At 34.9% G+C, this 14,027-nt stretch overlaps 1 protein-coding gene across 1 annotated transcript; it reads right to left on the bottom strand.

The window, feature by feature from the left end:
* Positions 1 to 323: 323 nt before the first annotated feature.
* LOC116032852 (phospholipase D zeta 1-like) lies at positions 324 to 13,645 on the bottom strand. The gene is made up of 21 exons (XM_031275590.1): positions 13,312 to 13,645; positions 10,566 to 10,667; positions 10,308 to 10,423; positions 10,053 to 10,194; positions 8,949 to 9,116; positions 7,517 to 7,690; positions 6,157 to 6,399; positions 5,957 to 6,073; positions 5,614 to 5,753; positions 5,353 to 5,502; positions 4,352 to 4,508; positions 4,001 to 4,277; positions 3,802 to 3,923; positions 3,354 to 3,464; positions 3,021 to 3,167; positions 2,745 to 2,942; positions 2,416 to 2,517; positions 2,055 to 2,186; positions 1,800 to 1,865; positions 923 to 984; positions 324 to 834 (listed from the first exon to the last, which is right to left on the bottom strand). The coding sequence occupies exons 1-21, from the start codon at positions 13,510 to 13,512 to the stop codon at positions 606 to 608; spliced, it is 3,156 nt and encodes a 1,051-aa protein (XP_031131450.1). The 5' UTR covers positions 13,513 to 13,645; the 3' UTR covers positions 324 to 605.
* Between the last annotated feature and the right edge of the window lie 382 nt (positions 13,646 to 14,027).

The following is a 14,027-nucleotide window of genomic DNA, read 5'->3' as shown; positions in this document are numbered from 1 at the left end:
CAATCAATCGGTTAAAGTTCAGAATGAGTCCTACATGAATCAAGTTGATTCTTGGCACACTTTTTTATCTTACTATTTTGTAAATTGAACTTGGACATAGTGATAATGGATTGGACATTGCTAAGTCGATAGCCCCGCAAGCATAAGAGCGATTATATTGAACTGCATTAGTTTTTTATTGTTCTACTTATCTACATATTTTGAACGTTTGATTCCTATTTTGAATTTGAAACAACACATACTTGTACAGAGTACAACCCTTATTTAATTTATTTCGGATACTTTTTCACGAATATGCTATAAAGAACAATAGAAACATGTGGTCAATAACTTAATTCAATCACGAGGTATTATTGAATATAAATAATCTGTACATCCCTGTGGTGCAAAAAATAAATAAATAAATAAAATACAACACTAACTGTAAAACATATATTGGCATCAAATAAGATTCAGAAGTCCTGTTGTAACTGCTACTTCACAAGTTCCCTAACACTATGGGGTCTATAATTGTACATGACATTGATGATGATATGCATGTACCAATGTTGGATGCTTGAATGGAAGACTGAAAGAATATCCCTGCCCTGCCCTGCCTTGAGTGATCAATGGAAAACTTGAGGAGAAGTATAGAATTCACGATTACTTAACATTGGCCTCAAATCATCATCACGCATGAACTCTAATGGAAAAGAAACAAGATGGCCTTTTACTGACTTCAACTTGTGTACTACTGTGCTTTCCCCCTTCTCACAAACTTCAACTTTCTCTGCTGCAACTCCTAGATCCACTATGGAGTGCCCCAGTTTCTCTTTACATTGCTTGAATGCTGACCTGCATGCATTTTCTCAAAACTTTAATTTGGGATATAATCATAAATCTCAAGTGTAATTGAAAGAATGAGAGAGAGAGAGCAAAACACCTTGAGTGTATGGTGTCATTTGGGACACAAGAGAACACTTCTTGGTAGATCGCTTCATTATTCTGTGAAAATAAAACAAGTTATCAGAGGTTAAGTCTTCATTATTCCCTGTATACAAGGCATTCCTGAGAAGCAAGAATTGAGTAAAATTTCATAATTTGAAAATGCAATGGCTAATGAAGGGCGCAATATAATGTTTGATTAGAATTCATTTACTTGTTTATGAACAAATAGAAAAGAAAAAAAATATGTTGATTTTTAAGAATGGTAATGAAACCTATGGTTGGAGCCTGGAGGGGATTAGAAAATCCATTCCCTAAACTCTCTTCCTTGGCTTCCATCCCTTTGAAACTAAAAATCCTTTACCCGACATTTCAATAACTTTTATTCTCGTTTTTAGGCTCAAAACCTACAAACTAAACACCCCCTTAGTACATTATATATAGATTTGCTTTCAGCTGCAAACCAGTTTTACCATGCAAATTTGCAAACTTCAAAAAGAATGCATGGTAAGTACTACATGAATGCACAATAACTACTCTCAAGTCTCAAGTGCAATAATACATGAATGCACGGTAAGTGCGGTGCATTAGTGTAATACTTTTTGTGCATTCATGTAGTAGGTGCGGTGCATTTGTATAGCAATCTAGGAGATGGACGTAGTTTTTGTGCATTCATGTAGTACTTACGATGCATTCTTTCAATTTGCAGATTCGCATGGGACGGGTGACTCACACCTAAACGGGACCTATATATATATTACCCTCAACTAGGTCTAGATCATATATTGAAATTGATCATTAGAGATAAATACTACTGTACTTATGACGCCCACTTAGTCTTAACCACACTCCATGCATATTAAATAGTTCTTCACCTTAGCAGTTGCCATCAGCAAGTCTTTGTATGTTGTTTCAGCTATAGGATCTTTGATTTGACAAATCTGGAAAGAGAGACAGGCATGTTAATTAATTCCAGTATTTCCTATTCTGCATGTAATATGTGAATTATTATTATTGCATATAAAGCCCCAAAAATGGATGTCTCAACACGGGACATGTTAAATGCAGTCTTAAATGATGCATATTTTGAAGAGGAGATTTACTGTTTGACATTGTCACTCATGACTCACCTCTCCCGAACGTAGACCCAGGTGCTCTGCCCATAATGAAACCCGAAGGCTATAACAAAACTTTCCAGCCTTCCAAGGCTTTCCATTCATTGATGAGTCGATGAAACATTTATCCTCAATGACTACACAAATCTGAGATCAGAAATTTCTAAGTCAAAATGATCAAATAAAAAGGAAAATGAAAGGTGTAAAGGATCTGCCAGCTATTGCTATCTAAAGTGTGTGATAGTAAAGGATGACAAAGAGGAAGAGTTTATCTTTGCAGAGAAATTCAACATCTAAAACGATAAAAGATGGTCTATCCTGTCCTGTCCCGTAACATTGATAACGCAACGATTAATCATGGGCTAGGAGAAATTACCTCAGAGTCCCGAGATCCAAGCAAGCTTCTGTCGTTAATATTAGATGAACCGACCAAGGCTACACGGTCATCCACTATCATGACTTTACTATGAACATAAACCTACATCAGAAATTGAAAAATAAATAGATAAGCAAATATTTGAAACTAGTTCATGAAGTGCTTTATCAAGTATAAAACTGCAATGTCTCTTATGTGGCAACATGCAAGCCCATGCAAAGCAGATAACTCTTCTGATCTGATGTGAAAATTAGACTAGTAAAGCAGACAATCTATGACAAAAAAACACAAATATACACAGCTTGCGGGTATGCTTCATAAGAAGCTACCTGATTTGTGACTAATGGACCGTCATCAGAAAGTCGGCCATAAGTTCTGAGACCATAGAAAGATATGAAATCTGATGTTTTAGGGCCCAACAATGCAGTCAGATTATGCAATATTGAGTTTTCTCCCCGGCATATTGTTCGATATTGCCAATGCATTAAGGCTCTCACTGTTGCTGCTCCACCATCGTCCAGAGCGCCCTGTTATTTAGACAGTTGATGAAAATGAAAATCTAAAATAGAAAAGACATTTGAAGGATCATTTAAATGAAGCTCTACCTGGTATCCTGGTAACAGTGGAATGACTATTATAACCCTGAAACATGTCTTCTCTTTATGTGCTCGCAATATGCGCTTGTATAAAGCATCAAGCACTCGGTTTTGTATGATTTCATCCCCAGAAAGGCCTGATATAAAAAATTGATTCTGGAAGTAGGGGTTGGCAAAATAAAGAAATAATAGCAAAAAGTTAGACTCAACATTTTTCATTCTGATCATTATAGTCAGAGCCTTAGAGGAACATAAATAATGAGAAACAGAAAATATGCCGTTTTGTTAGTGAGAAACTCAAGTAAGTTTTATAGAGTATCATCAGTGATGTTATATTAGTACCTCAATGAAGACAAAGTGTTCGGCTCTCTCAATGAGAGAACAATAAGCATTATGAATGCTATCTTCGGTGTGACTTGTTCCAGCAGACCACTGGCTTACACTTCTAACAACCTATAACACATTAGTTAGACATTGAATTTATTAATAATTAGAAACTTAATTCAAACACAAGTGAAAAACAGGAAGTTAATGATAACATTGAGGAGAGACTATTTTGACCATTCAAAAAAGTTCATTGAGGAAGTACAGACAATAACAAATTAACCAATACCAATGAAAACAAGTAACTGATAAACAACTGAAAACTTCAAATCTTCTGATTCCAAGTTTACAAAATTGGCTGATAAAATAAAGGATCACTTTTGTTATCTGTTTTATAATTTTGGCACTGAAACAGGCTAACATCAGATATCACCTAACATTATCATATGCAATAGAAAATGCTAACCTGACAGGAGCAATTAGTTTGAGGACCAACTTCTGCCACTTCATCAGCTGAAAATTGGCAAGCCCTCTCTTGTGTTTCCCACCAATCAACTTGCAGGTTTGTCATTGTTTGTTCTGGTCGGTCTGAAAATATTCATCTCAGATCTAAGATTAAAGTGTCATTTATAGGTTATTAATAGATGGAAAAGTACAGAACTAACCAGCTACAGTTGGCTGATCAAAAGAACCATGAATTTGAGCAAGACCATTTAGTTTGTTGTCTATATTAGAAGCTTCCATGTCACTGGCTTCTGGGGGCAAAAGCAATGGAACATCTTCAGGTGGTGACTCTGAAGGAAATGAGTCGTAATTTTCAATCACTTCAGCATTTTTATTTTCAACATCCACCTCCCGGCTTCTTCCCATGTAATGTGGGATAACCATGTGATGCTGTGGCATTAGCAGTGGTATTGTGTGTTCATTTGGAGCTTTACTTCTCTGTTTAACAACAGGTTATATTAGCAAATTAAAATTGAAAATTTTTAGAACCAAACTAAAGGAGAAAAAGAAACCTTGGCATGATTCCAGCGCTGAACAAAATGTCTAGCAATATCTCGGCACGGTGGTCCCCAAAGAGCAAAGTGGACATCATGCCAAGGCATTCGAGGGTATCTCTCTCGGTCAAGCTCATCTTTCATTGCATCTTCCCAAGAATTTGGTTCAGATTCTCTGTATAACCCAAACAGAAAGGTTAAACATATGAAACTCCACATTGTTCATTAGCTACACGCCTACACATCAAAGGTAAAGATTTCAAACAGTGGTCCATGATTCTTACTATCAAAATTGTTTGCCCTTCCCAGTTATATGCAGGGTTGCAATATAAACAAATATATTTATTAAACATGGGTTTCAGTTAAAAGTTGGTCAAGATCACACTTTAATTTTCACAATCAAGATGTGGTAGTTGCAGGGAATTGATCCTTGGAGGCCTGGACTTCTGTATGAAGTGTCAAGGCAATATCACCTGATTAAGAGATCCAACTTCAAAGATAAATGCTGATTAAGAATTGAATTTTAGTTTCTTTTCATTCCATGATTATTGATTAGTAATGCACATTCTGAAGAATGTCAAAAAAAGAATCTGTATAATATTGTTAGTGAAGTTGCAAAAGCATGAAGATGTAACCACTAAGATTTTATCAAATTGACATCTATACAACTGATCAATATGAAAGTTAAAGACAAATAAACATGCAACAAGTAACCCCTAATACAAGCTACAAGTCTAAAGGGACCGCCATTTACTTAATTATTTGAGATTTTGTGTTTCTTCCCTTCAATAGTTCTTACTAATTGGGGTGAAACATGAAATGCAGATAATTAGATCAACTTTGTCCATGCTTAAATATTTATAATCAGGAAACTGAGTTTTCTACTCCAAGGGTCTCGAGGGGGGATTTCATTTGTAGAGCAACTACACCAAAGTCACAACTATGAACTACCCAAACTTGCTTACAAAAACTAAATCATTAGAGTTGGTTCATAGGTGTGAAATTAGGACTGAATTTACCTTGGATTGTAATAGTCCTTTCCAGGCCATATTGAAGAAGGGAAATCACCAACTTTGTGTTCAGGTGTATCATAACGGCCAAAGCATAAATCTAATCCTCCAAAATGGCATATATGGTGATCTACAATAACAATTTTTTCATGGTGAGACCTGCATGTAGCAAGAAAAGTGCATATGGTGAAACCTCCAAAATACAGAAACACATTTTATTCTTATATCAATTTAATTACAACAATGAGACAGTAAAATCAAACAGCATACCAATAGTAGATCCCAGCAGGGAAACGGTCAGGATAGCGTACAACTTTCACATTCTTGTGAATGGTAAGAAGCTTTCTTTTACTGTATGAGCTGTTAATTTTCAAAGCAAGAGCAACTTCCTTGTAGAGAAGAATGTAAATCTGTGTGACAATTGAAATCCAGTCAGATAGATAATTTGATCAATCAAATTGGGAGGAAAAAAAAAAAAACCTACAAAGTAAAGCATATTAACTTAGCATGTCTAACTTAGTGAGTTCAAATAAATATGACAATAAACTTGTTAAAAGAATAATAAAAACAAACGAACAAATAAAGAGCTTGAAGAAAGCATTCTGAATTGAACCTGAACCCCTTGGTTAGCTTTAGCTTCAAGTAAGGCATCTAGTCTGGAGGAACTGTGGTTGTGAAATGGACGTCTCAAGTACAGTTCTGGGCAAAGCCACCATCCAGTAATATATATCTGCACATACAACTTGCAATGAATTCTATATCACATATAACGGATAGATGAACACATTTCATGTGCCTAGTTAAGAGCAGAACCTCAGACTTTGCACTCTCAATTGATAAAGCAATTGCTTCAAATGATTCCTTTCCATCTATAAACCATTGGATGCAACTACCATCCTCAGTCAACCCACGCTGTGGAGAAAAAGAACCAAATCGCTGAGGGCTACACCAACCATCTTTGGGCTTTAGACCAGCTTCATTAATCATGGAAACCCACTTCTTTACTTCAGCTGAACTTCTGGTTTTAAATTTTATGCTTCGATTCCCACAAGTAACCTGTTGGCCATTCCAAGTGTTACAAAACATGAAAATTAGAGGAAAGTGGGTAGTTTAGCTGAAATTTTGGTCCTAAGTTCATGCATGGATCCCCCACAAGTAAATCTTCAGCCATTATATTCCTAATATTACAAAACATGAAAATTAGAGGAAAGTGGGGAAGGGAAGGGGGGGAGAAGGGGTTGGGGGGGTGGAGGAATTAGAAAAGCAAATGGGCAGCAAGGTGCAATCATTTTTATGACAGTGAGTTTAAAGCTTTCAGATATTATAGCAAAGACAGATAGGTAAAACCACAATCTTCTTGAGAGACATAGGCTATACAAGTATGTCATTTCTACATTTTTAACATATAGGAATAACCAAAGTCTACTTAAGATACATAGGATACATCTTTAAGATCAGGTTTAGTTAAGGATTTTCTATATTGTTAAAAACTGATTTTTAAAATAAGAAAAAATTTTCAGTATTGGCAAAACAAGAAGCAAGAATCAGGATATAAATACAGGCAAGTGAATCTGAAATACTGTCCATCTCGTTTCCTGTGAGAGTGCATGAACTAAATCTCTGTAATCAATATAAAATTGCTATTAATAATCTGAGCATCATTGTAATAAAATATGAATAGAATAATAATTATTATACAAGAGCATTATTATCATGGCACAGCAAACACCATCACTTACCTAATAATGTCTTTTATTACAAATGCTATATACTCAAAATTGAGTCTTTTTTTTTAGACATACATGTTCGAGTGTCCAATTTATTTTAAATAGCACATGTTCTAGATTTTATAACCCGTGTACCTAAATTCAGTAATAAATAAAGTGATTACAAGATTGCAGGTGGAAAATATTTTGGTAAATGCATCACTTTTAAGGAATGGATACATCACTTTATGAACAATAGTGATGCCTTGGTTCACTGAAAAAATAATGGTAGCAGTGAATACAAGTAGGCAACAAGTATTGATGAAAGAGGGCCTCCAAGATTTACTATAGTCGATAACAATTACAAGCATGAAATATTGACAAAAACAAGTAAACATGAAATAATTTTCCAATGTGAAATTGTTTCATTATCACTGAATAATGATACCAAAGTTCCAGAAGCTGACCTTAAATGCATAGCGCAAAGGATTGCGTTCTTTTATCTCCTCTGCCAAATTTACTCGATCTTCTCCCTTTCCATTAACAAAAGGAAGTGCATCGAAGACAAATATGTCCAAGAGTTTGGTGTCAAAAGGGTTTATTAGCAAGGCCAAGAAACCAGGTTTCAAAACAGCCCAAATCTACAATAAAGTTATTGAACTAATTAGCATAAGAATTACGAATGTTTCTCTCTGAGAAACAACAATTAGCCTGATGAAGTGTTTATATGATAATCCTTTTACAAGTTGAAGAATCAATATACAGCAATTTGATGAGCTAACCAATGAAAAAGAAATAAAGAGGCTTTGATTACTCAATGCTACAGTCAAATGGAAGGCAATGTCAGAGGCATAGAGCTTACAAACTTCTTTTGACAATGCATTATCTTTTCGAGTTCCCATTCTGTAGATTCATGTAAAATCCAATTCTCCTAATGCTAAAAACATCAATGAAATAGATATAAGCCCCTTTGCCAATAACTATTTCATTTATTGCTCAATCTGAATAGAGACAGAAGTCTTTGATCACATATGTCCATAGTATTATTTATAAATAACATCATATCTTCAGTGACCATAAATCTTAACTTAGACTTGACTAGATGCGCTATGGCCATTCTAATCATTAAGGGTGGCAATGGAAGAGGCATAGATGGGATCTTTGTTAGGATTTCCCATGTGAAACAAGTATTGAAAAGTACCTATATTGGGAAATATGTAATAACTAGTATGTAAACATAAGATGAATCTAGATGCATGGCTTAAGCTTTTGGGTCAATATGTGTGCTTATCATGTGTGTACCAGTGTGGGCTTGTACACCCAGGAAGATCCAGCCAATGCTCTCTTCCAACAAGAGTGGAATTAGAGCTGAAGATTGTGAAGTCCGTGAACAATTAGATCCTGAATGAAGACTCTTGAAAGATAATTACGCTCTGAATTGGGAATTAACTACAAGCAAAGGTGTGTGAAGGCTCTTGATGGACACTTTAGCACCCAAGTAGAAAATATTGCACTATATCGGTCCTTAAAGAGTAAGGTGGGTCTATGGTGGAATCAAGCCTTTGTATCTGTACAAAGGGCATGTTGAGCGGTTCTCACGAGTAGTGGTGGGCCTATGATTAAATCAGGTTGGCGCTGCACAAAATGGGCTTGTGAATGCATATTGGTGATTAAGGATTTAAGGGGAGCTTAGTGCAATAGTATTCAACATGTGAAGGTGGATAATGTTAGGATTTCCCAATTGAACAGAAACTTGAAAAGTTTCCCACATTAGAGAGATATTAAATCAATCGCATGTATATATACATGAAATGAATCTAGACCCATTAGCTTAAGCTTTGGGTCAAGACAGACTCTATCATGTGCATGTTAGTAGAGCTATTGATGAAGAGCATATACCTTTTGCCAATTATTATTGCAACAGCCAGGCCAACAGCACAAACAACATCTATTGTCATCACCCTCTGAAACCACTGATAAATGCTTAACCATTACATAATTCTCTTTAAGCTTTGGGCCATACTCAGGTAAAAATGATAACTTTGAAACCTCCAAAAACCTGCACACCTGAAATTGAGGCAGAATCCAGTGGATTAACACCAGGGAAAAAGTGCAATGAAACAAATATAAAAACTAAATGGCAGAATGAATTTCTCAGTAAATAGTTTTAATAATAGAATTTCCACTATTAGTTAAACAAAATAGAGAAGGCAGTTACTGGAACAGCCAATGACTTGCCTGATGACCCCCAACAGTCTTAGATAAAAGAGTTGAGCATAAAATAAATACATTTCTCAAACATGAAACATAATGTTGATAGCTTAAAATTAGTAAACATACATTATACTATTTCCTTAAAATTGTAAAGAATTTAGCCGGTACTCTTATTGCGGTTTAATGTAACATTCGAAAATCAAAATTAAAATGGAGATAATGGTGAAAAAAAATTGTGGTTTTTCTATTATTCCCATCATCATAGAAAATTTTCTAGTTCTTTCTAGACTTGTGCTAATCTCAAATTACCTTCACAAGTCACTGCTTTTCAAATGCCAAACCCATATTTTAAATCATGAATGTTGGCCATCGGTAATCTAGAAACTTCTTTACGGTAACCCTAATCGTGAGCTGTACAGTCCTTTGACTGACAAGAAAAAAGGAGTGCTTATCCAAGCTCACTTATTATACCACACAGAATAAGTTCCCAAACTTTTAGCATGAGCAAAGATGACACTTGTGTCACCCCAGATATGAAAATAATTAGGACAGTTAAATACCAAACAAGAAGTGGATAAGATTTTTTAGTTTTTTTATTTTTTGATTTGCTGAAAAGTAGATAGGAAATAAAAGGTCTAGAGGTCTAAAAGAATGTAACTTGCAATCTGTATGCCATCTCTCCAATGATAACAAGAGATAAAATATGCATTTCAATCATATAACTTAAATTCCTTTCCATGAATAAACCAGCACTGAATATCATAAAGAATTTGAGAATCAAGATCACACCTCTCTAGAGTTTACAATATCCAAGTTTCCCAGAAAATGATTCAGGTATTCTTGCATTGCACGTTTTGCTCTATCTGAGATGGTCTGCTGCTTACACAAGGATGGACGAATGATTGGCAAAGCAGCTCTGGATGGTACATACCTGCACAGTTAAGCTGTGTGTCAAAAGCACAATTTTTACTGCACAAGAAGGTTTGGTATAGGAGTAACTGTAAAGAACTAGCCAAGGAAAAGGGTTTGGTTTTTTTTCTTCACATTTTCTTAACACTATCTTCATTATACAAAGGGATGACTCCATCATCTGGTTCATCATCATCCAGCAGGCCTGTTGTTTGTTCTCCTATTCCTATGTGGTGAAGCCATTCCTTAACCTATCACATTGAATTCATATGAAGCATGCTAAGTTGCTTAAATATTCATCCAAAGCACACAATACAGATGACACATTAATATATGTTGATGGTGAAATCAAAATTATGAATGGAAAAAATAAGTCAAACCGATAAAGACAACCTGCTCTTGTTTTTCATGGAATTCCTCAATTATAGAGCGCTTCTTCAATGCAAAGTGCAAATAGATTACTTGTGACGCCTTCTTCAACAAGTTCCATTTAAACTGTTAATAGGACAAGAGAAGTAAGCACTTTGATATATGAGTAAGCAGCACTTCTCAAAAAAACAAAAACCATGAAATAAACTGGGTCTAAGGCAGTACAAAATCTCAAGAAAATAGGGGTCAATATGCTTCTTTTTTTTCTTAAAACACTCTATGTGAGTATTTCTCCCAACATTAGTTTCTAAAGCATAGAAAGAGAAATCATAAACACCCAAAAAAAAAAAAAACTTTTGTAGATGAGGTATTGAAAATATCTACCACATAACACTAGTTGCAGAAGAAAACAAGTATAAAAGAAGATCTTTCCAGTTGTAATAACTAAGATAAAACTATAAGGTGTTTGGTTCACAGAATGTTAGATTACCTTAAGAAATGTTAGATTGCTGGGAATGTTTAGATTCCTGTGTTTGGTTTAAAACTAAGGTATGTAAATAAGGCAACGGACAAATTGATTAAAATGCCAAAAGCCCAAAATTAGTAATAGGACAAGGGAATGTGAGAATACCTAAGAAATTGGAGGGTATCTCACATTCCCTTCCAAGAGCTAAAAACTTTATGTGGAGGTTGTGACATTCTCGGGGAAAATTAGATCAACCTGAACCAAACATCGGAATATTATATTCCCAAGCAAATATAACCTTAGTTATCTTATATAACTTGAACCAAACACCCAAAAGTGAAAGGATTGACATAGTTGCAGATACAATGTACTATCCTACTGGCCAAACTGTCAAGCTGTCTGTAAAACCCTTTTGACATTATTGTAATATTCCCAAGAGCAGGCATTCAAGATTTAGCTAGTAACTGTTTGAAATGTTAATCACCAGGCAAAAATGGAAAAAGGAAAACAACTAAGCAGTTTTTGACAGCACAGCTGGTGGAAAAATTACACCACTTCTGGATCAGCTAACATTGTCTACATATAATTTCTCGTCATGTGCAACATAAAGAAGAGAAGACAAACTGACAAACCATATGGTACAGATTTCAACAGTATAGAGAACAGAATATCAAGGTTGCTTTCCACTGGCCAAAGGAATTATGGTATATAGATTTTTCCCATTAAAAATAAAGGCTTAACACCTAGGATTATGTATAATTTGATTCCTTTAGCAAAGAAAACTCAAGCAAAATAAGAAATCAGATTGATTAATGAGCACATCTATGATTCAGAGCTTTAAGAATGTGTGCTCCTAGTAAAAATCAACCAAACAGTGAGTATATTATACCATCATCCATTATCTGGAGAGTCAAGGTATCCTTGTACTGCAATATCAACTACAGTTCAAATTTTATCAGGAAAACCAAAATTCCTCTGCATTTAAAATGTGTTGCTATCACCTTCAAATAGGTGTCATAAGAAAACCAGAAATTCACTTGATTCCGAAACTTAGAAATTTGTCTACATTCCTTCCAATAATTTGTTTTAGAATAAGTCTTGTGTAATACTGTTCAAGTGAGATGTATAATACTCCGTACTTTTTAACTAAAATGTAACACTTTTTTAATCGATAAAAATATTAGTACACTTTAATTAAAAATTATTATGTGAGACGATCTAACACAATTCACTTATGCCAACATAATTAATAACCTTAACTTAAGCCATCACTTTTTCTGTGAAAGCTGCAATTACAAACTTATTGCCCTGCCAATCATAGGCATTTTTTGACTCAAAACTCATAAAAGTCAGAGCATATACTAGAAAAAAAATATCTTTGAAATGTGATTCTTTCACTGTGGATAGGTACTATCACACGGAATGATATACAAATATCCTCAAATTAAAAGGTGCTTGAAAATAGCTATTCAAATGTTTGATACTAAATTGAAACTTTAATTGCTCACTCTATGCTATAAACTAAGGTATCACCAAAACCTCAATAGAGAAAAACTAATACGGAGTAGTAATTAGTTTGAGTCCTGCTAGGAAAATATTTCTCTGTTTAGTCCCTTTAATTTGAGGAATAAAATTTGGTGTAACTAGTGCCTAAGAATATTAGTATTTGGTGGAGAGAATTTGCAATTGCATCATTGAAATAAATGTTTTAAAAGGAAAATTGCACTTTTCATCCTTAAGTTATAGAGTAATTGTAGAATTCGTCTCTAAATATATATTGGTTATGCCCACTTTTTGTCCGTAAATTATGGGGTTACACTTTTCATAGTGCTACTTTTTGGTCCCTGAGTTATACTAAAATTGCAAATTTCAATTGCCAATAATAACTCAGGGACAAAAAAAGTGAATATGAACAATACTTGGGGACAATTCTACAATTAGGAAAAGTACAAATTTTCCTTGTTTAAAAAAAAATCAATGATAAAATCGAATCCGATCATGCATATATTCCACTGGTTGCTAAATATATCGACAACACCGACATTTACCAAATAAGCAAAATTCACTAAAACTACCGCAGTTAAACCTCATTTTAACAGGCATGAAAAAAGGACTGGAACAAAATAGTGGCCACCACATTTAGAAACACATGTATGCACCAATGATCAATTATACATTCATATATGCATAAATGACATGATTACAGACATCCATGAGGCATTAATGCTAAATGCATAACTACGTTCATAACTAAAAAAATTGAATGCAATGAGAGCACAACTTAATATATAAGACGACGAATACCTGTTTGTATTGGAGTTCAATTGTGTAGGACAAGTGCAAAGGGCTGAAATCGCTAGCCTCGGGTCTGGATACTGAAACAATGGTAGCTTTTGGCAATTCGTCGAAAATCCTCGCCGCCTCCGCACAGTGCCGGAGCGAATGCGTCGAAGACTGCGGCGACAACGGACCGAACTCTTCTCCGATCAGCTTTTCCGTCAACATTGTCCTCAGCTCCCAGAAAATTTGAACTCAACAAAATGATTTATCAGAAACCCCGGCCCCTTCAATTCCTTTATTCACACTCAAAAGCAACAAGAAGACAGATTCAGAATATTATACAGAGTTTTTTTTTGTTCTCTTTCTATCACTATATATATATGTTCATTCAGTATATATATACACACTCAAGTGTTTGAGTTTAAGTTAAACATGGAGAAGGGAGAACGAACGAGAGGGGAGGCGCACTGGCGCACGTTATGGTTGGGTAAGGCTAACAAGACGTTTACGGAGTTAAGTGACAGTTCAACAATGACGTGACACGTGTGATTCTTATTTTCCTAATTCAGTTTTATTTACGCGTGGCCAAAATTTATTGGTTGTTAGGAAACAAATGTATGCTAAGCCATGTTTAAATAAGGTGTCTCTGACGGCTGAGTTGCCATTTATTTTAGGGCCATATTAAGCCCCTACAAGAACTGTAAACAGAATTAGCTCCGAGATAAAATGTCATGTTTGCC

The sequence above is a fragment of the Ipomoea triloba genome, chromosome 10 (genome assembly GCF_003576645.1).
Source record: "Ipomoea triloba cultivar NCNSP0323 chromosome 10, ASM357664v1".
Classification (NCBI taxonomy): domain Eukaryota; kingdom Viridiplantae; phylum Streptophyta; class Magnoliopsida; order Solanales; family Convolvulaceae; genus Ipomoea; species Ipomoea triloba.
The sequence above is the reverse complement of the archived record's forward strand: the minus strand, read 5'-3'. Positions and strand labels throughout refer to the sequence as shown.

Bases quoted from the DNA above. Each gene is read 5' to 3' on its own strand.
- LOC116032852 (XM_031275590.1), bottom strand. From the start codon at position 13,512: ATGTTGACGGAAAAGCTGATCGGAGAAGAGTTCGGTCCGTTGTCGCCG. The intron at 6,074-6,156 runs GTTCTGCTCTTA...TTGTATGTGCAG, and splicing joins TTGAGAGTGCAAAGTCTGAG to ATATATATTACTGGATGGTG. The intron at 3,168-3,353 runs GTACTAATATAA...CCCTACTTCCAG, and splicing joins AACACTTTGTCTTCATTGAG to AATCAATTTTTTATATCAGG.